We start from the raw sequence: 23,911 nt of genomic DNA, 5'->3' as shown, positions 1-23,911 counted from the left end.
GCTGTCGTTGCCCGTCACTCGTAATCCGATTTAATTAATCGCGTTAAATCAGTTGCTATGAAAGCAGGTGATCTCGTTTTACTAAATATCATGTCGTTCTAAATCACCGACAATGTTGTTATTAAGAAAACAATACTGTATAAATACGTAAACGCATGCGGGGTTTTCAAAAATGACGCGATCCTAAGATTAAGAAGGTAGAAGTCACGCGCAGGTAAATTTTATTTTTCCCTATGTCAGTTAGCCGCTGTACTTGAGGTTAGCGGCTTGTAGTAGTCGAAATCTACTTCTTATGCGCTATCGCTATACTAGTATAAATTCCTGTCTATCGTGTTAACTATGTCGTTTTCCAAGGACGACGCGAGTTAATTATCGAGTCTTATCGCGCGTATAAATCTTATGAACGAATGAAAGACGCCGTATTAGATTAACTCGAACGAGAATGCGGGTTCCAGCAATATAACGCAACGCATCGTACTTCTAATGAAATATGATGGACATGTTACGGGAATCTTTTGGCCGTCGTTTGATATCAAAAGGGTTGTTGCCCCCAATATCCCTTTGGGAGTGTTTAATAGAAGAGTTTTTAAAAACAATCCTCATACATCTGACGAATCTAAGGCTGACATTGTAAGTAAGATTTCAGACGTTACGAAAACCGTTTGCTTATGAAACGTATACGAACCTGCATCCGGATCGCAGTAAATCATTTTGAACATCTATTGTCAAATAAAGGTAATTTGAATAATGTTGTGTAAGGATTTTATTAAAATTAATATTTTTATAATAAATTCACGTCGTCAAACAAAGGGGTTGCGTCCTTTTCGAAACACCGGTTAGTTCCTATTATTATTTTGCTACACATTCTTTTTAACGGTGAAAGAATGAAGATCTTTATAAATTCTATATATATATAAAATTTACGGACAAGTAAAATATATTATATTCTATCATTTTTATATACAAGCGTAAGTTAAATAAAAACATTCACGTTCAGACGGACGAAGAGTTATAGAAAGCGAAAAATTACATACTGAGATTTGTATATGGACTTTTTGTTTCTGAGGAAACTCATTACAAAGAATATCTCATTTGTTAGGCAAAACTCACATGACTATTTGAATTTATTTATCATTTTTTTATCGATCTTTTTTATCGTAAATAAATCCGTACGTAATTAGAGATGATACGCTTAAATATTTTCTTTAGATTATGTCACTCTTAATTTTGTTTATTATTACTTTAAAAATGCCCGTCAACGTTTTTTTTTGATTCTGCTTGTTATGTTGTCTTATTTTCATAAAACTTCCTTTAAAATGGAAATTTAAAGTAAAAAAAAAATTAACAGTTAAAAATTTAATAATTTTTTGTTTATTTATTTAAGTATTTAATCTTTTCAAATGAAAAAGTCGATAAAAAAATTCTTCGATTTTTGAATCGGTAAAATTTAATTATTTGTTACGGTTCTTAAGATATTGTAAAATTTATTTAAATCCATCCGAAATAATGTTATAACGGTTACTTGTATTTAAACTTAAAATTCGTATTATTTTCTTTTTCCCTTGGTGATGAAAATTGAGAATTTTTTTAACCCGTTAATAAGCGTATTAGAAATAATATTAATTAAAGAAAAAAGAATATATAGCTGAATTAGAAAAAAAAGTTAAAGATTTTGAATTCTTTAAATTTTGAGATTAAAAATAGCTTTAAATTTTTTATACCGATGTAACAGCAGTACTGATCGCAGAATACGGTCACAAATGTCGTGAAGTAAATTTTTATTATAAAACGTTTGATTATAAATCGAGTTAAGACTGTATTTAGCGTAAGAATATGTTAAGTAAAACCGGCAATGTGACCGGCAAAGAAACTTTGTGAATAAAATGAAAAAGAACCTTTGAAATCCACCTGTTTAGCGAGTAGACAGACTGATCTTGACAGATTACTACTTAGGAGGAAAAAGCAGGCGGAACTTTAAAGTAGTATTATTGTAAAAGAAAATTTTACTCTTGAGAAAAATCTTTGAGATGCGGAACCCACGGCAGTCATTTCTCCCTACTCCCTTGACCGGTTGTGAATAAAATTGAGTAGCGTTAACGTTTCATATACAGAAATTATCATGCCGAATTTTGTCTGCATTTGTACATGTAGTCCGCAGATGTCGAGCAAAAAACCGGTTAACATACGTTTCTATGTTCTTACGTATATCCTGGCATTTTTTGATGCTAAAATTTTATCTATTAGTTAGGAGGGATCATGAAACGTAAAGATTTCCAAAAATCAACTGCTATTTAACAGTATAAGAGAGGTTTTCTCTTATATAATACATAATACAATATTATTATGAAGCCAGGACGGTAATAAATTACAAGTTTGTATTTAGAAATACTAGAAAGCGGATAAAAAAATTGCCAAATAAATCTCTTCACTTAATTTAAAAAAATACTAACACGAATAGATTATTATCAGTGTATGCTCACATTGAATTTAAATATATATATTTTTAAACTATGACTGTTTTAGCAAGTTGTTAGGGATGTAGGATGTACAACCGATTACATGTTAGGCATAATCTTTACATGGAACTACCAGTTAATGATGTTAAAGAACAATTTAGATTCAGAGTAACAGTGCAAGGTGAAAAGATAAAGATGCTACGATTTGCTGATGATATTGTAATTCTAGCCGAGAGTAAAAAGGATTTACAAGAAACAATGAACGGCATACATGAAATGCTACGCAAGAACTATCGCGTGAAAATAAACAAGAACAAAACGAAAGTAATGAAATGTAGTAGAAATAACAAAGATGGACCCCTGAATGTGAAAATAGGAGGAGAAAAGATTATGGAGGTAGAAGAATTTTGTTATTTGGCAAGTAGAATTACTAAAGATGGACGAAGCAGGAGCGATATAAAATGCCGAATAGCACAAGCTAAACGAGCCTTGAGTAAGAAATATAATTTGTTTACATCAAAAATTAATTTAAATATCAGGAAAAGATTTTTGAAAGTGTATGTTTAGAGCGTCGCTTTATATGGAAGTGAAACTTGGACGATCGGAGTATCTGAGAAGAAAAGATTAGAAGCTTTTGAAATGCGGTGCTATAGGAGAATGTTAAAAATCAGACGGGTGGATAAAGTGACAAATGAATAGGTATTGCGGCAAATAGATGAAGAAAGAAGCGTTTGGAAAAATATAGTTAAAAGAAGAGACAGACTTATAGGCCACATACTAAGGCATCCTGGAATAGTCGCTTTGATATTGGAAGGACAGGTAGAAGGGAAAAATTGTGTAGGCAGGCCACGTTTGGAATATGTAATACAAATTGTTAGGGATGTAGGATGTAGAGGGTATACTGAAATGAAACGACTAGCACTAGACAGGGAATCTTGGAGAGCTGCATCAAACCAGTCAGTCAAATGACTGAAGACTGTCATTTGACTGTCTAAAACAGTCTAAAAGACTGTTTTAGACCCACGGCATTGTTTAATATTCATTTTAACTTCTTAGCATTGTGGCATGTATTTTATCTGTTTCATATATTTTTCACGTAATATTGTTCAGAATACTGAAAATTAAAATAAGTTGAGACTTTGTTTCTGGAAAAGTTTGAGAATGTATGTTTAATGTTTACCGATATAAGACGTGTAAAATATTTTTAAATGATTTGATACGATATAAAACGGTTCTTTATTGTTGTTATGATGTATTTTAGGACAGTCGGCGTAAATTTGTTGAAAACTTGGAAATTGTGGTTATTGTTTACCGCAACATCATAAAATTCTCGATTATTTGCGTTATATGATTAGCGAGTTTTCAATATTCATTTACATTTAATGAGTTAAAATTATTTTGAAATATTTAAAAGAAAATTTTTTGATTTTTAAGTTAATATTTTTCAATTTTTTTTAGAATCAAAAAAAAAATAATTCGTCTTTTAGTGTCAAAAAATCCATTCCTAGTACTACTGCGGGTGAAAAATTTGTATACAGTGTTAATTTTAAGTGTGCCACCGTCGGGATCTGGTAAACCAGAGTTGCGGTGAAGAACTTTAACTAAGAAATTTTTTCTCCACTTTTGGGTGCGCTAAATTACCCTCTAGTTGGCCTCTGTACCGTGAGCGATAGCTTCGTAGCCTTGTAGGTCCTGGATTCAAAACCCGGTCGGGCATGGCGTTTTCACGCTGTACAAAATTGCCGTTTCATCTGATTCTCCGTAGCAGTACCTAACGGTGGTCTCAGAGATTAAAAAAATTACTGTCTTGTCAAAAATCTTTACCGTTTTGCCAATACGGCACTCAACTTCATTTTTGTCGCTACAAATTTCTCATTTTATAACATTTTTGTAGGCGCCGTGTAATTTTAAGACGCCTTTTCTTGGACATTTACCTCTAAATGTAATCGTTCAGGAGATACGCATCATTTACAGTCGTTCCTATCGACAATTTATATCGTATAAGTTGAATGTAAGATCAGGTTGTTGTAACTTTACTCTTTTGTTGTTTCAATGGAGTCGTATTTTTGTGATATTTTGTTATTTTGATTAATCTTTTGTCTTAACAGTTTTATAACCCTTTAAAAGGGGAGCCTACTTTCTGTACTAATTGTGTTATTCTAGTAGATCTGAGTAAAGGGAAAAAAATGCATCGATAAAATACTTTTTTTTTCAATTTATGAAAATAAATTGTTAATCTAATGAGATCGATAAAATTATTATAATTTATAAAAACATATATTATATTATAGTATACCGGACAAAAATAAAGAAAATAAATACTAAATAAAAATAAATAGTATTTGGCAAATAAGGATTTGTTGCGATTTAGGAAAATTAGAACATATCAATTTAATATTAATAAATCATTTAATATGACACAATTAAAATTTATGAAAATAAATTCACGATCATCCGTGAAAAATGTTAGGCGGGTTTCACTTTTTGAAATATTTGTTTACGATGTTACATATTGCCAGTAAGTACAAGCGAAGATGAGATGTATCTTGTGAACGGTTGTGTTTAATTGAAAATGTTATAGAAGTATGTGTCGTTCTGAAAATGTTATAAAATCCCGATTTCAAATAGAAAAAATTAAGTTTGTTGCCATATAGGGGAAATAATGGTTATTTCAAACACGTAAATGGGGATATTTTTAACGTTCTCAAAAATTAAGAAAAAGTCCATTTTAGTTTTCATACCTTTTCTTGTTTTCAGATCCCAGTTGTATGTACATATATATTTGCACGTATGTGTCACTCTCACTCACTCACTCTCTCTCTCTCTCTCTCTCTCTCTGAATTTATACTTTCCCATTAAATATTGCTTTCTGAGCCGTCAGACACTGAGATGAACAATTCTTTATTACCGGAATAAGAAAACTCGCAGAAAGATGGGACAAGTACCTAAATGTAGTCGGGGGTTATATCGAAAAGTCGCTTTATTTTCATTATAATTGAATAAATAATTATTTTGCCGCAGTCATTCGTCTTTAATTATCGAACAAATCTTGTGAAAATATAAGATGAAGGTCTACTTGGAGTAAAAGGGTTTAAATAACGCGCCAGGCGGAGAGAAGATACTAAGAAGAATAAAACGGTGCGAGAAATTTTATCGCGTAAATAGTACAGAATATGCGCCGATGAAACGTAAAGACTACGGAGACTTACGCAAGACTTGGAGGTAAACGGAAGGAGACCGATATGAAAATTAAAGAAAATGCGGCCGGATAAAGTTAGAGGATATATGAGTAAAAGCATTCTGATGGAAGAGGGTGGATAGAGGGATAGAACGTTGGTTTACGATCCGTTTTCCAGGATACTCGGTAAAGGAAAGAAAAACAATTAAGAAGCGATTAACATTTTAAAAACAATTTCAGTAATTCTTTATCGGCTGTATAAAACTCTTTCTGGTGTTCGTAAAAGTCTTGCTGTTTACAAAGAGAAGTTATGTATTAATGCGCTAAATTATTTTTAAAATGTGAAATTAAAAATTAAAATATTTTAATAAATTTTAATTTTGAAAGGATGACGGCTAAAAAAATGGAAACTGTGCAAGCAATAAACAAATGAATTTTTAACATTTTCATACACACATGAGTATGAGTACCTGCTTATAGGGTTGAATATCAGCTGCATATTATTTTGCTTGACATAAGTTGCGGACGGTGTATAATAAAATTGCTTTGCAATTTTTTTTGTTTCGGTAGCGACTTAAGTCGCTACCATTTATATTACGTTTGTAGTTTGTAATTTGACAGCTAAAATAGCGATTTGAAATTTTCTTGTAAAGTTAAAACTTTGTTATACGAGATTATAATTGTATGAGATAATGCAGATATTAATAATCTGTTATGTAATAATTTTTATTTAAAAAAAAAGAAATGAAATCGTCCCAAAACTGAAATGAACCGTGTTATCGTAATTTTATATAACGTTGATAAAATATTTATAGAAGTAGAGTTATCTGTCGATTAAAAAAATGCTTTGTACGTATTTCTGATCGGTTTCCTCGTCTTGTTTCTTGTTAAAACTGAAAGATGTTATAAATCGCTTTTATAGTAACTAATTTTTGTAAAATTTTCCGGTTATTAAATCTATGCGGTCGTTAAAGAGAAAGTGTTACTGTCGATTGAAAAATTATCTCTTCCTTAATTTTTAAATTCCCTAAAACGCTGAATTCTTAAATGAAAAAATATTAATATCTTCTTCTTATTAATAGTAACTTCATCGTCACCTGGTTTTCTTCCTGGCGGCAGGTTCATTACGCTTCCGCCGTTTCCTTCCGTTTCTATCCCGATCCTTCTTGTTTTGTTTGTTCCTATGTAGTTTCCGATATTCACTTCATCCTTCTTCTTCCTCGCTTACGTTCCCCTTTTACTGACCCTTATGATGCGGTCAGTCATGAGGATGAAATGGGAGAAACAATACTGAGATCTGATTTTAAGAGAGCATTAAAAGGCAGAAAGGCTCCTGGAATAGACGGAATAACTGTAGAATTACTGCGCAGTGCAGGTGAGGAAGCGATCGATAGATTATACAAACTGGTGTGTAATATTTATGAAAAACGGGAATTTCCGTCAGACTTCAAAAAACGTGTTATAGTCATGATACCAAAGAAAGCAGGGGCAGATAAATGTGAATAATACAGAACAATTAGTTTAACTAGTCACGCATCAAAAATCTTAACTAGAATTCTATACAGAAGAATTGAGAGGAGAGTGGAAGAAGTGTTAGAAGACCATTTGCTTTCAGGAGAGGTAAAGAGAAGAAGGAAGCAATTTTAGGCCTCAGATTAATAGTAGAAGGAAGATTAAAGAAAAACAAACCGACATACTTGGCGTTTATAGACCTAGAAAAGGCATTCCATAACGTAGACTGGAATAAAATGTTCAGCATTTTAAAAAAATTAGGGTTCAGTACAGAGATAGAAGAACAATTGCTAACATGTACAGGAACCAAACAGCAACAATAACAATTGAAGAACATAAGAAAGAAGCCCTAATAAGAAAGGGAGTCCGACAAGGATGTTCCGTATCTCCGTTACTTTTTTAATCTTTACATGGAACTAGCAGTTAATGATGTTAAAGAACAATTTCGATTCGGAGTAACAGTACAAGGTGAAAAGATAAAGATGCTACGATTTGCTGATGATATTGTAATTCTAGCCGAGAGTAAAAAGGATTTAGAAGAAACAATGAACGGCATGGATGAAGTCCTACGCAAGAACTATCGCGTGAAAATAAACAAGAACAAAACAAAAGTAATGAAATGTAGTAGAAATAACAAAGATGGACCGCTGAATGTGAAAATAGGAGGAGAAAAGATTATGGAGGTAGAAGAATTTTGTTATTTGGGAAGTAGAATTACTAAAGATGGACGAAGCAGGAGCGACATAAAATGCCGAATAGCACAAGCTAAACGAGCCTTCAGTAAGAAATATAATTTGTTTACATCAAAAATTAATTTAAATGTCAGGAAAAGATTTTTGAAAGTATATGTTTGGAGCGTCGCTTTATATGGAAGTGAAACTTGGACGATCAGAGTATCTGAGAAGAAAAGATTAGAAGCTTTTGAAATGCGGCGCTATAGGAGGAGAATGTTAAAAATCAGATGGGTGGATAAAGTGACAAATGAAGAGGTATTGCGGCAAATAGATGAAGAAAGAAGCATTTGGAAAAATATAGTTAAAAGAAGAGACAGACTTATAGGCCACATACTAAGGCATCCTGGAATAGTCGCTTTAATATTGCAAGGACAGGTAGAAGGGAATTTGTAGAACAAATTCAGGAACAGGTAGAAAGGACAGGAAGAACCTTTACAATTTGTAAAACAAATTGTTAGAGATGTAGGATGTAGAGGGTATACTGAAATGAAACGACTAGCACTAGATAGAGAATCTTGGAGAGCTGCATCAAACCAGTCAAATGACTGAAGACAAAAAAAAAAAATGATACAGTCGAGATTCCACTCTCTCTAACCGCATGTCCTGACCGGTCTCCTTTTCTTTAGTGTGCTTCTCTTGTAAATGGTGTTGCATCTTAAATCGTGTTCGTTACTTCCTCGTTCCTCATTTTATCCGTCCGTCTTACTTTTTCCATCCTTCTCCGTATCCGCATCTCAAAAGCCTCAATCCAGTCAATATCCTTCTTCCTTATCGTCCGTGCTTCGTATTTCCATACCTCGCATCCGTCTAACCTCTTCCTTAACTTGAAAAATCCAGGACTTTTACTACATAGTCATTTCCTCTTCTTTTGCCGTCGCTATCCTTCCTTTTATTTCCGTCGGATTCTTCTAGTCTTCGGTCATTATAATCCGTAAATATCTGTAATTTTTTACTCTTTCTAGTCTTCATTTATACGGTACAATTGATACGGTTGACTTCTTTTTTGAACAAAAGCCCTTCTTATGTAGCAGACTGTTTTTTGTTGCGTTGAGGTGTGTGATGCTTCCCGGTTAATATATTTGTTGTATTATTACCCTCCTTTCTTTACATTTCACGACCTTTTTTTTGTTTTAGCCACTATGGACTATGTTATTTCTACTAATTCACTTTTTCAGTTTCTTTTACTTCCCATTTCCTTTATCATTTCGATGAATATTCTTTTATTTCTTCTTGTGTTATTTTCAGTTTTTCCGTGACTCTTTCGGTTTCTCACATCCAATTTTGTTTTAGATTTTTAAAGCGTGTAAAGAGTAAAAGTATTTAAAGCGTGTTAGAGTTCATTCTTTGTAGGCGATTGAAAAAGGCAATCCTTCTTTTTCTAATTACATCCGTATTTTCTCAATTTTCATTATTTTGTCTTCTTCTGTAGTCCTCTCATCTTTAAAGGGCCGTAGGGGACCCTTCTGAACTTTTCTTTGTTCATTTTTTTATAGTTTATCCGTTAAACATTTTTTGTTAAATGTCAGACTTAAGTTTCATATAGAGCTTCCAGACGTAACAACTGTAGCGTAGAATCTTGATTTAGCGTTCATCGATATCGATTTCTTTCTGTAGGTTTTCATTTAATCGATAGGATAGTTCCATTTTATCGATTCTTGATCTAACGGCTTACTTTTTGGAGATGTTAACTTCGATTTTCTCCTTTAGGTATATGAATTTTTCAGTTTAGTTAATTTTCCAGCGTGCCGTTATTATTTTTTTGGGGGATGATTTGATATTTGTCATGAATTCTGTTTTCTGGAAGGGTATCTCCTGCTCTATCTTGTCTGTTTGTTCATTTAGTACGGTTATCTGCTTTATCGCTATCTGTGTTGAATTTGATTGTTAGCCAGGTCACGCCAACACTAGACGGTCTGCTCTTAAACCCACCAGGTCGGTCTAGCAGTGAACTTCTCAGCCGATTTGGAAGTGGAGGTTCAAATCCTAGTAAAGGCGGTTACTTTTATACGGATTTGAATACTAGACGGTGGATACCGTTGTTCGTCAGTGAGGTTTTTCTCCGGGAATCACCGTCGGTTATTACTTCAAAGGACGAATGAGGAAATGTACGAGTGTAGTCTTGTAGTCTCAGATCGACCGTTCCTGAGGTGCGTGGTTAATTGAAACCCGACGCCAAAGAACCCCGGCATCCACGATCTAGTATTTAAATCCGTATAAAAGCAATCGCCTTTACTAGGATTTGAACGTTGGAACTCTCGCCTTCGAGTTCTTTGGTGATCGGGTTTCAATTAACCGCACATCTCAGGAACGGTCGAACTGAGACTGTACAAGACTACACTTCATTTACACTCACACATATCATCCTCTGAAGTATTATCTGAACGGTAGTTATCGGAGGTTAAACAGGAAAAAAAGGATGTGGTAATATGTATTATGTTATTTAACGATGAATTTGAATTTTCATAAGAAAATACTCTGAATATCAGTGTGACATCCGGAGCTACGTATTACACTGATAAACACAATTTGTGTTTCCTAACATGCGATATATGATTTTAATCTGTTTTTTTAATACTGAAAATGAATATGAATTCAGAATCTTTCTATCATCTACCGTTTTTGAAAAACGTTTAAATTTTAATTAAAGGATTTTCATTTTTCAACGTATGTTAGCATTGTAAGATATAAATAAACAATACTAGACAAAGAATTAAATCATATTATACAAGATTAATCATGTCTGTGCAGATCAAAACATATAACTGAAAACACAGCTGTGTTGTTTGTATAAAGCACTGGATTTAGGAATGAATTAATTTTGTTCAGTCTTATTGCTGAAGTTTGTTAACAGTACAGTTATCATAATGCCTCGAAATTGCGTAAATGATGTATATCGTGTAACCGATTTTCACTTATTTTCAAGTGCGTCTGGAACTTCTAAAAAATCTAAACGTACCGTAAAATATCCTTCATTGCAATCTGCAATCAGGCCTGTACCTCACAGTGAAATTATTTCAGTTCTTGAGTCACCGGTGAGTGTATGTTTCGAAAGCAGCGATGAATAATCAGACAGTATTGAAGAAGACAACAATGATTTTGATTTTGAATTTTCCAGTAAGCCGCATCTTATCTTAAATGACTAGGTTAGGGTATTAAATTTATAAAAAAATCAAGCTGAAGTGTTAGCTTCGAGACTGCAAGGTTGGAATTTACTTAAAAAATATACAAAAATTTCTGGGTTTCGAAGCCGACAAAAAGAACTTTCTCAGTACTTTATCGATTAAAATAATTTGGTTTATCGCACAAATATTGATAAACTTATGTTGCAGTTAGGACAAGTTCATAAACCTGAGGACTGGCGCCTTTTCATAGATTCGTTCAAGTATAGTTTAAAAGCTAAACTACACAACGGTAACAAATATCCTTCGACACCGATCGCTTACGGTATTAATTTGAAAGAGACGTACGATGTGAAAAAACATTCTTGAAAAAATAAATTATAAAAAACATAGCCGGCACGTATGCGGTGATTTGAAAGTTATAGCTATTTTGTTAGGCGTGCATGTATTCTATACGAAGTACATGTTTTGTTTGCGAACGGGACAGCCGTTAACAAAAAGCGGAAGAAAAACGCGACAACTTAACTCCGAACGGGAAAAATATTATTCACGAGCCCTTATTTGAACCGAAAAAAATATTTTAACCCCCTCTCCATATCAAGTCAGGACTAATGAAAAATTTTGTAAAAGCAATGAAGAAGGATAGTCTGGGATTTTTGTACGTCTGGCAGAAATTTCCGAATGTTCGCGAAGAAAAAATTTAAGAAGGAATATTTGTCGGTCCTCAAATAAGAGAGTCGGTCAAAGATGATGTATTTAACTAGATGTTAAATAATGTACAAAGTGCAGCTTGGGCTTCATTTAAAGACGTTTGCAAACATTTTCTCGACAATTACCACGATATAGTTAATGAACTTCTTACTTCATAGAGAGCTATGTGACGTAATGTATATTTGAAAATACATTTCCTACACTCGCATCTCTGGATTTTTTCCCGGACAACCTCCGAAACGTAAGTAACGAACACGGTGATCGTTTCCACCAAGATATTTCGGCGATGGAAAGCCGCTATAAAGGGAAATGGAATACTAACGCGCTACCCGATACTGTTGGATATCAATTCGGAATGTGCCTTAGACTATTTATAAAAGAAAAGCATCGGCGAAATCATTATAACACAGGTATGGCCGTGCAAAATTATAAATTTTACAGATTTTAATTATATATTCCCTCAATTTTTTTGAAACGTAATTTATTTTAAACTAACGGTGATAGAAAAATTCTATTTACCGATTTGTAATATACGAAAAAGCACAGTTCAAGAATGTTATTACACTTAGAGAAACATTAAATGTTTTTGGCTATCGGTGCATTTACATTACATATAACACATACCCCTAATAACTGCGTCAAAAAACTGAAAAACATCTTAAAATCATGTATGAAAAAAATGTAATTTTCCATTTAAGAAATTTCCCGCTTAAATTACTTGAAGATAAAACTTAAAAAAAGAACAGCAGATGATATAGTTGTTGTACAAATTAAAATCGGTCAGTTTGGTGAAATGTACGCGTTGAATTTACATAAAATTTTAAAGATATGCAGAATAATTTTTTCGAAATTATAAAAAGTTTCCAGTCGATAAATTACGAAACAGGTTAGTTACAAAACCTGTTTTTTCTATCTTTATTCATATTGCAACATTTATCGACTAACTTACGAAAAGATAAAATTCATAATAATAAAAACCCGACTTAAAAAACATATCGCTGAAATAGAATTTGTCAATTAACCTTCATAAACAGCATACGAGGTCAAAAACATTCTAATTCTACTAGTCCCTTTATTTAATTCCCTATAAGAACTACACTTTTTTTACATAAGTTTTATGCGCTTCATCTTTTTACGTACGAGTACATTTAAATGTATGTATAATGTTCTAACTGAATTTAAAAGAAATACAAAACCAAACAAATTGGGTATCGATACAAAAAAAGTTATTTATATTTCAAGACCGTTTGAATATTACAAAAAAGAGTTAACTTTCTGAATAATTCCAACATTTTTATACAGATTAAAATTTAAAAATGATTAATATCCTTAAAGAATTAATTGAAATAAAGAAACGTAAAAAATAATGAAGTTTTTTTTTAAATTCTCTATTTCTGTGCTTTATGTAATGTTTTGTATATTCATTTATTTATTCATTTAAATTACTACAACCGCTCTAAAAAATAATACATAACACTTTCAATCGTTCAAGTGTTCGTGGTTTGTCGCTGTAGGCTTTTTCTTTGAAGTAACCCCGTACAAAAATATCCGGCGCAGTCAAATCTGAAGATCTCGGTGGCCACAAGCCTCGACCGAAGAATTCCTCGACGAAATCAGAAGTTGAACCTGCGTAGTGCGATGTCGCACCGTCATGTTGTAGGCGGCAGTGTCTGTCTTCCTCTTCCAAGAGTGCGATGAACCGAAATAAAATATCCCGATATCGTTCTGCATTAATGGTGTACTCGAAAAAAATAGAACCGATTATTTTCTTCCGCGATATCGCGCACCACACGCCCGACTTCTGCGGGTGTAATTGTTTTTCGTGATAAACGTGGGGATTTTCAGCGCTCCAAATTCTACTGTTTTGGCTGTTTACGTAGCCGTCCGAATGAAACCGCGCTTCATCTGTGAAAAGTAACGAATCCATAACGTTAATTTCCTCGCGCAGAAATCGACGGAACCGTTGACAATATTGTAGCCGTTTTTCTTTGCCGGGCTCAAGAAGTCGATGAACCGTTTGAATGCGATAAGGTCGTAATCGTAATCGTTTGGTCGCCCGATGAACGGTCGATTTAGACAAATTAATTTCAGCAGACAAACGTTTGATCGATTTATTTCGCGAGGCGAGTAATCGGTCTTTGATTTCAGCGACCGTATCTGTATTCAACACCGACGCAGACCTTTTGAGTTCCTTGTTATTAACGGAACCGGTCTCTCTAAATTTTGCGACTGACCTTAATACTGATGTTTTGTTAGGAGCCGGTTTATCCGGGTACTTATGGCGAAACAAATCTTGCACTGCAACTGCTGATTTCGTACTGAAGTACGACTCGACAATGAAAACACGTTCGTCTAGCGAAAACACCATCTTGTCTCTAGCGATACACTGAACGTTACGATCGCATTGTTGTTATTATCGGTATTGTTCTAGTGCGTCGCCGCGATGTTGAGATGTTGGACGAGTCCATTTCATTAACGAGTACGGGAGTAAGCTTGACTTTTGAAATTTCATGGATGAGTGATTGACGGGTTGCGTTTTATATGGGACACCCTGTACTTCCTCCATTTGTGTACGAGTCAGCAATGGATTTCTGGCCGAACAAGTTCAGTCAAATACTAATCTGGTCGTACAAATCCGGTTACGGATAATTTACAGAACTCTGATTCGCAGTGGCTCTTTAGTATGCGAGGGAAAAGTAATTTCTATTATGTATGTCATCGGTAGTAATATAAGAAATCTTCTGAAGAATTACTTACAGAAAGGATTCTATAAGTTTTTCTTGGTTTTTGAAAAACTTAGAGTAGGATTCTCTAAGTTTTTCTACGCATAGGGATGTTTGTCTTGTTTTGTCGATACTGTGGTTAAATCGTTCCTTTAACAGCATCTATCCGCTTTCCATATTCAAAATTTCCGCTTGCTGGAAGAACTTATTTTGGTTTACTTTATCTTCAGTTTGGTACATGCGACTCTGCCTATGGATGTATCTATGTAAAATAGCTGCAGGTCATTCTTCTGTCGATGAAATTCTGTCAAAGTCAATTAAAATAAACCAAATTAATAATTACTTTTTTTATTATACAGACTTTACCGTATACATTTTTATTCATTATATGTGCGAATAAATTTTTTTTTCTTTTTGAAAAGTGTAATGAATCAATTTGCACGCGCATAATCCTGTGTTGTTTTGCTTTCAAATTTAATAATAGCCGAGCAATTATTAAATTTTTTTTTCCGGAGCAAGAAAAGCGACATAAAAAAGCAGTCTACATAAAAAAAATGTTTCTATGTATGAGAATTGAAAAATAAAAATTAATTTGAATGATAACATGGTTATTGTCATCATCAATAGTAAAAAAAGAAATGTTAAAAATTTTCTTTAGGGGTAATAAAAAACCGATCTTAATTCAAGGTCTTACATAATACGATAACCCTATTTTTTGTAATCTTACATACTTTTATATGAGTTGTTATATAATCACTTTATTGATGTAACATTATAGAATCCAATGTGCTGTATTTTCGACCGCTTCAAAGTGGAATTATATTAAAAGATAATTGCAAGTTATTAATAAAATAACATAAGATAATGATTATTAAAGAAACAAAACAAAACATCAAAGTAACTTGTTCAGAAAACTGAATAACGCTCATAAACCATCTAAAATGGTTGGCCGTTTTAATTGTCAAACAGTTCAAGACAATCAAAACGACCGACCGTTTTAAATTTTTCACCGTGATAATGCTCCAGTTCACAGTTCGATATTAATTTTTGATTATTTAGCCAAAAATAATATCATATTGATACAGGTCCCTAGAGAAATTGAATATTAGGAGAATCGATTAAGTAATGAAAAAATTATAAACAAAAAGGTATTAATAAATAAAAAAATAACGATGCTTAATTGTTGTAAAAAAAGTAAGTAAAATTATTTTGGGCAGTCCTAGTTGATAATATAAAGTTAATTTAAAGACTTTAAGCTACTAACCAAACCGATAATTCAAACTACCCATCATATCCTCGTATAAATTAATGAGTAAATAATTTTTTTTTAATCAAAATAAAATTTTTATTTATGTTTTATAAATTTGATGAAGTCTGCAATTTTTTCAGAATAAAATATAACATTTGTAGAAAAAGAGATTTTAAAAAAAATTTACGGTCCAAAATATGAAGATGAATTTAGAAATTGAAAAGTGAAAAAAAAATTTACAAACATTTGGAAAAAAATAGTGGACTTAATCCAGAAAAGAAGATTCAATTTTACGGACATTTATGCAGAACGAACAACCAAAGATTGACAAAACAAATATTTAATTTCTACATAAACAGAGCTACAAAGACCGACCGATTTAAAGAAATAAAAACATATTAAAACCATTAAAAATTTCTCTCCGTAATTTTATCGCTAAATGTGTGTAAAGATAGAGATAAATTTAAAAAAGCGATTCGAGAATCTAATTTAAGGAAAGAAAAACAAGGGTATAAACCTGAATAGATGGAAGAAAGGTGATGATAATAACAGAGCAAAAGAATGAAAACCTTTTGGGAAAAGAAAAAGAAGTCAAAACTATCAGATGGTGATCCGTACTGGTCGGAAGGAAACGGAAAAAAAGATTGGATGAAGTAATGTAAACATCGAGTTATTAAATACCGATATAAGAATTAGGAACGTACGCTTAAAAATATTATTTTGGAGTGTAAGTTTTGGTAGAAAAGGATGAAATAGAGGAAAAGCTGAAAAGAAAATAATAAGACAGGTTTGTGCAGGAGGATGTTGAAAATTATGTAAATTGATAAAGTATGAAATGAAGACATCTTGAAACGAGTAGAAAAGGAGAAATATGTGGTAGAATCTTGTAAAGAGATGTATTAAGTCAGGAATCTGATGTTGAGTTCTAAAAAAGTTATAAATTGTATGTTAGAATGTATACCAAATGTTACATACAAAATCTATCCTGCATCATTTAACTTTTTTCTCATTGAATATTTGTGCTTGTTGAACTATATAACAAAGTTTAAGTAAAAGGAAGAAAATGACTGTTCTATGCCTGTTATATTTAATTTTAAATTAAAATAGAAAAGAAAATATTTATTAATTAAAATGTTACGAGAAATAAGCAATCTCCAAAAGTTCTTTACCGATTGCTGTGAACTTTTGACAGACTGTTGCATTCAAATACGTGCGTTTTTATATACCTACTATTTATATACACAAGACGTCACACCTGCAACAGGTAAAAACATGTTTTTTTTAAAAACAGCACTGTCTGTTTTTAAACATTGACGTAAAAGCAACATACCCTATACTAAATATTTTATGATTGCATTTCAATGTTTACAATATGTGTGTTTGCTATAGACTAAAAAACTACTGGACCGATTTTCATGCAGGGAAAAAGGGAAAAATTGAAAAAGGTAAAATGCAAAAAATAAAAAAGGAAAAACGGGAAAAGGAAATGGAAAGGAGAAAAAAGAAAAAGGGAAAGGGAATAGGGAAATAGAAATGGGGAAGGAAAATTAAAAGGGGAAATGAGGGAAAGAGAAAGGGAATATGGAAAAATTCCCTTTTCCATTTGTGGGAAAATGGAAAAGGGAAAAAGAGAAAGTTAAATTTTATGAAGTTCCGTAATGTTTTATCAAACTTTCAATTGTGTTCATTTAATCTATTATATGTATTCTATTATATATATATATATATATATATATATATATATACTCAAATCTAGCAATAGTGAAGTAATACTATAAAAATTATTTATGAATGAATAAAATATCTTATGAAATATTTTTAAATACGGTTGGACTTATCATTTTGAAACAAAATACATTTTCGTGTGAAAGTGTCTTTGCTGATCGAAGCACTTTGTGGTAATGAAAAATGGGCAGTAAGAGTAGCTGAAGGAAAAGAATTGAGGCTTTTAAAATGTGATGTTGAAAATTAGATGGGTCAATAAAATTCGAAATGAATAGGTTTTAAGGCAAATAGGAGAGGAGAGAAATTTTTGGCGGAGTTATAAAGATATGAACTACAGGTTGTTTGCTCTTACATTAAGACATCTGGATTTACTTAATTCAGTTTTAGAATGGTCTTTAATAACTAAAAACTGCAATGTAACACAGTGATAGAACAATTAATTAGATGTTAAATATAATTAATTAATGTTAAATTAACAGCAGTCAACAGAAATGACTGGTTTGGATATTTTCTACAAAGTCAGAACTTCTTTTAATAATTTAAATTTTTTATTAAAAAAAATAACCTCAAATTTACGGTCGTATTCTGTTTTAACTTTTAGTTAGGTGCTTTAATACTATAATCTTTATTTTGTATGTCATCTGTAAAAGATGATTAATTTCATTGTAAATTAGTAAAGAGGGGGGACAGCGACTCGCATATTAGTCAATTAAATGTTGTTATCTGTCGGTGTCTTCTAATTTTATAATTAATGTATTATTATTTTTTATGGTTTTCTTCTTTTTTTTTAATATCATTTAATCTAATTATATAACAAATAATTTTTTATTTTATTTTATCAGTTTATGTGTGTGTGCATGACTGTGTTTTTTTGCATTACTTAAAACTTTATGTTCTTTCTCTTCTCTTCTCTCTTCTGTATATATATATATTTTCTTCTAATATTTATTCCTTTTTACGCTAGAAATATGTCTGAACTCATCGTATGATGGATCTAATAATTCTTTAATTAATTTACACATAATAATGCTATTTAAGTGGTGTAACAGTTTAACAGTAAGACATATATATTCGTATATACTTTTAAATGTTTTTAAAAATATTATTTAACTTTTTTTAAAAGTACGTATTTTTTTGGTGAAATTTTATATTATATTTTTTTATGTGTTTAAATTAAAACTTTATTTAAATGGATTTGTGGTCAAGTTCGATTGTAAGTATTGTGTTAATTTAAAAAAAATATATATATAATTTAGAATCTGTATTAAACTTAGCTTTAGTCATTAGGCTTTTATGTTTTTAATACAGATGCTACTGCTTGAAATGTAGTAGGTGTTGTTAAGTTAAAATAATCAGATTGTAAGAGATGCAGTTTATAAAGTTGTAACGTGAAATGTTTTTTTTTTTTAACTTGCTTTTCTGGAGAACCTACAGAGTCGATCTAGTGATAAAATTGTCGTAAATTATCGTTGTAAAAAACTGATTTTTACTGGTAATAGACTAGTGCATTTTAATAGTTGGAGTTCAATTTAACCACCACACGTCTCGAGAATGGTCAGCCTGAGTCTGTACAAGACTACACTTCATTTACATTTCATCGTCACCTCATCGGGCTGTGGAGTCGCTTATTAGTCACAGTTAAACAGATTGTATCATATACATTAGGAATTGAAAAAAACACTTTCCTTGCTATTGCAATAGAAGAAAAGTATTTTTACTGGTTAAATAAATAAACTCTCCCGTATTTTTTTTTTACGTTTTGCAAATTTTCAGAATTAAATGGTTCTATGTACAGTAGCCGCCATGTAACGGCAAGCTTGGATGATCAGCCCACATGTCACTGCTATACTATTGTTCTCTGAAACATTGGCACACCACGATTAGTCATTTCTTAGTATAAAAAAACATGACGTATGATATATATGGTGGGTAGAAATTGTTGCCACTACTAGCTCGCCGTTACTTGGTGGCAACTATAACTATAATCACAGAATTATTTTATTCCTAATTTTAAGTTGCCAAATTAAAAAAATTAACCAACCTTAGTAATAACAAACTTGTAAGAAGTCAAAATTTAAAGAGTTGTAAAAAGTTTTTTCTTCTACTTTTATGAAGGTTTATTAAGTTGGTTTGTTTTTTTAATCGACTATAAGTCTCTATAAGACAATGCCAAGCAGTTTTACTTATTGACATCTCTTTTCTTTTGTTTCTAGTTTTTTTTAATTTTGCACAAGTTGTTTTCTTCTTGCCTTTGCTGGGTTCATTCTGTTCTTGTTCTTTTCTTCTGGAATCCTTCATGTGTTTTTAAGTTTTTGACTGAACGTGTGACTGTGTGTGGTTTCATATGTTTCTATCTTTGCTTTTTTAGATATTTTTTTACCAGTTTGACCCGCTTGGTAGTTAATTGTCTTTCTGCTGTTTCTTTGGTTAAAGATTTCTATCTTTAATCTGTTTTCCCTCGTTATAATAATGTATCTGTTGAAAGACACTTGAATGAGGTATCTGTTGAAGGAGTGGTAGGCAAGTCTGTGTTGAAAGTCGGTTTTATTATTTTTTAAGAGTATTTTTTAGTTTTATTTTTATTTAAAATGAGTGTTACCGTGTAAAAAGATACTCTTCAATAGAAAAAAAATTTGATTTTAAAGAAATGTTATTGCAAGAAATCTATAATAAATCTTTGAAAAGGATTACAGAGAAGTGATATTAAAGAGATGGCTAATGTAATATAAAACTATGGAATTTATATTATTTTTTAATGTGATTAGATCTAATTATTTAAACATTTTTACTTTTAAATACTTCATAAATATAAAAAATATATTTTTAAATAATAGTTTTTATAATGAAAATTATTATTATTATTACTATTCTACTCTTTGAGTAAAATTTAGAGATACAGAACACCATGGTACATAGGTTATATAATTTTTTACTTGTGTATTCACATACTTTAATGATCAATTTAAATCTTTTAAATAATAGTCTGTCGAGAGCATCTCTTGCAACCTTTGCCAGCTTTTGTTTCTAACTATACAAAACATGTAGTATTTTACTCGATCTTGAAAACATCAGACTACATACCTTAGCACAAATTTGACTTTGTGCCAATTTTTATAGCATCTTACCAATTTAATAAATCGGTGAATGTTTTTTCATTTATTTTTTTTTTTTTTGTTCGGATGTTATTGACCAATTAAAGTGAGATCCTGTTAATTTTTTGACACTTCATTTGTTTATTTATGCGATTGTGATTTAATTATAACCAAATACATTTTCTAATTTTTATGAAATTTTACAGTAATCGTTTTGTCATCTAGTGTTCTTCCTGGTGAAAGGTCTCTTATACCGCTGCTGCCTCCACCGGTTTTTGTTCCCTCACAGTTTCCGATCTTCACCTCACCTATTAACTTCACTGACTTACAATGCAGTTGTCAAAATACGACTATCTCTAATCACATGTCCTGACCGATTTTCATTTCTTTTGTCTCTTTCCAGCATAATTGTACTTTCTTTTTTAATCCGGTTCATTACTTCCTTATTCCTTATGTTATCTGTCCAAATTGCTTTCTCTATCCTTCCGCATATCCACATCTAAAAAGTCTCAATCCAGTTCCTTACGTTCATGGAAGTGTCCGTGTTTCACTTCTGTGCAATGACATTCTATTCATATAGTATTTTGCTAATCTCCTCCTTAAGGTTTTATACCGAAGTATTTTACAGAACATTGTATCTGTAACGACTTCTCATAAAATTTTCTGTTTCAAAATGGTGATCGTTATTTTTCTTTATTTTAATCTTTATTTTCTTTTTTCATTATTTTTCTTTAGGTATATCAGACAGGAGGTTTTATAACAAAACTGTAGCTGCCACATACTAATCATATGGTCTCCCCAACATTCCTGACATGAATTACTGTTTACTACACATATCGTTTCTAGTATGTTTTTAAGCGGCTACATGTTACATACTTCATTTTAAGCAAATATTACCTCATCTTTAATATTTGAGTTTTTTATCAGATTATTTTTGTACTACTTACAACTTATTTAAAGGTATAAATGTTTAAGGATAAAGCAGAAACCAGATTTTATTACATTAAAACACTTCTAACTATTTACGTTGAAATGCTTTCAGTTGTATTTCTGGCAATCTTCAGGTGATTTTTTTTTTTTATTAGGTAAATATATATTTAGAATGTAACTGAAAAGCTTGTGTAAATTTCAATTGTATCAGTTTATTTGGCATTTTGTTGTGTGTTTTTATGTGTCTTATGAATCTGTTTTTTTTTGTGTCTGTCTGTCTGTGGATATGGATGAATGCATATGTGTAGAGAGACTGTCAAGATTATTGTCAATGTTGGTGAAGTTTTGTGACTTGTATCTATTAAATGGTGTAGATAAATGAAAAAAAAGTATGTGCCAAAATACATTTTATAAACAGAATTTTTATAACAAACATTTTTTGATTTTTTGAACATGTGAGGACTACAAAAGTTTAAAATTTAAAAAACCAGTTTCAGAAGGGTTGCAGTAATTTTTGATAAATATAAATACTTTCTTCATTTGTTATATATTTTAACAAAAGTGAAGATGTATGTATGTGTGTCTTAAAAGTATGCTGATTTATTTACAATACAAATGTTTGTAATAGTTTAAAATATTAGGTTATCAGTGACAGTTAAGTACTATGCAATTATGATTACATTTGAAATTAGCAGTTAATTAGTTACATATCAAATTAACTTTTATATTAAATAATCAGTTATCTTTTATTACCTACTTCTATGAATTGCTTTGATGCACTTTTTATTAGTATTAATATGCTTTTTTCATTTGCTTATTTTTAATATAGTTATACAATGTAAATAAAAAAATGTGACCACAACATGATTTCTTTGAGATAAATGTAATATCGATTAAAAAAATTATTTATTAATTTTTTTTTATTACATCTAAATTTTTATTCATCTTAGGAATTAAATTCGATGTAATAATAATTTTAATAGCGATTAAAAAAAAAAAACAAGTACACAGTGGGTTGGATATTATTAAAAGTTATAATAGAATTTGTAAATAATGTGAATATTTTTGTAATCTTTGAAAAGTGACCGTTTTTACTTTCCCCGGTTGTTAAGTTACACAATACAGTATATAAAGGGAAGTACACTGATCAAAATTTTGTTTATCTCAGTGTTTCATGACTCCCTACTAATAAAAACACATAATTTTAGAAATTCCGGAAGGATGTGTGCGGGTCTGATTTTTTTGCTTGATATCTCTAGACAGGATGGACCAATTTGGATGAAATTTGGCATGATGATTTTTGTATGTGTGATGTTGATGTCATTTAATTTCGGTCACAATTTACCAAGGGGGTGGTAAATATAAATATTGTGGGTTGTTCTCTACCTCAGAATTTTACTTGAATTGTAGGTAATCTTTTTTAAGTAATATAATGTCCCTTAGGTATTTAAGGTAATTTCTGATGGTGTATCGTTTTATTCAAGCCACCATTAATGGATGAGGTCAAAATAATACTTTTTTGTTATGTTGTTGTTTCTCGATATAAAGTTACATTATTGTACTAATTTTCCTATTCTAATACATTATTGCATCGCTTTGATTATGCATTACAAAGATTTCATTCAGGTAAAAACACAACACAAAAGCCTAATTGATTTTAATTATTTTTTTGCAAGCGTTTTGTTTGATGTCTTCAAAACTTGATTAACCGATTTTGTACAATGATCTATCTCTAAATATGGGTCATTGGGTGATTGTTGAGGGTGAAGCCGGCAAAGCTGGGAAAGTTATGCAACTGTTAGCCGGCTTTTTTTATATCCTGACTGAAAAGATAGGGAATTCTATTAAAATTATCTTCTATAATGTTATCATCTGTTTTGTGTATTTGATTGAAGGTAGTTGTTAAATATTTATTTCGTTATCCTGCAATCAGTTTGTCCTGCTTCTCATTATAACAACTAGTATTGCTATCTAACATGTGTATCATAATTTTATAAATGTTAAATATATTTATACACATATACCATAATGTAAAAGCATGTGCTTGCTCACAGTTTGTATTATTATTTTTTTCATTTTACAAGGATGTGTCAAAATTATCTTCACTTATTCAGATTATCGCCATAATTCATCTTCAAGGTTACACTGTGAATGTACTTCAGGTTGGAATGACTGTGATCGTGTGTGCTAAATTTGATCCCGATTTAACCTCATCTGCTTTACTGCTATTACATTGTAAACATATCTACTCTGCTAACAGTTTGCACCAAGGAGGAACAACAAGCAGTGATCCAATTTCTATGGAGGGTGTGAAAGGGCTGAAATTCATTCTATACTTTATCACAATATAAGAACAGCGAGTGCTTTATCACATAAAAGTGTTTTTTCGTGGATTGAAAATTTAAAAGTGCCTGGGCGAGTGTGACACACAAGTAGAGAGCAGGATGCTCGTCAACCTCCACCACAGATGACAAGATTCAGC

At 31.4% G+C, this 23,911-nt stretch overlaps 1 protein-coding gene across 3 annotated transcripts in view; it reads left to right on the top strand.

Annotated features, from left to right (window-relative positions):
• Positions 1–23,911, top strand: part of LOC142333687 (high affinity cationic amino acid transporter 1-like) — a 70,654-nt gene that overhangs the window by 8,381 nt on the left and 38,362 nt on the right. The window contains exon 1 of one of the 3 annotated variants that reach the window (XM_075381111.1): positions 18,371–18,529. The exons of 1 other annotated variant lie outside the window; for it this stretch is intronic. Coding sequence is in view for 1 of the 2 variants with exons in the window: in XM_075381110.1 (XP_075237225.1) it covers positions 18,597–18,620 (24 nt within the window). In the remaining variant the exon portion in view is untranslated. Of the gene's footprint in view, positions 1–18,370; positions 18,621–23,911 lie in introns of those variants that run through there. One more of the 3 variants, XM_075381110.1, reaches the window with a different exon arrangement.

Source organism: Lycorma delicatula, chromosome 13 (assembly GCF_047948215.1).
Source record: "Lycorma delicatula isolate Av1 chromosome 13, ASM4794821v1, whole genome shotgun sequence".
NCBI lineage: Eukaryota > Metazoa > Arthropoda > Insecta > Hemiptera > Fulgoridae > Lycorma > Lycorma delicatula.
This window is presented reverse-complemented; position numbering and strand designations above follow the sequence as displayed.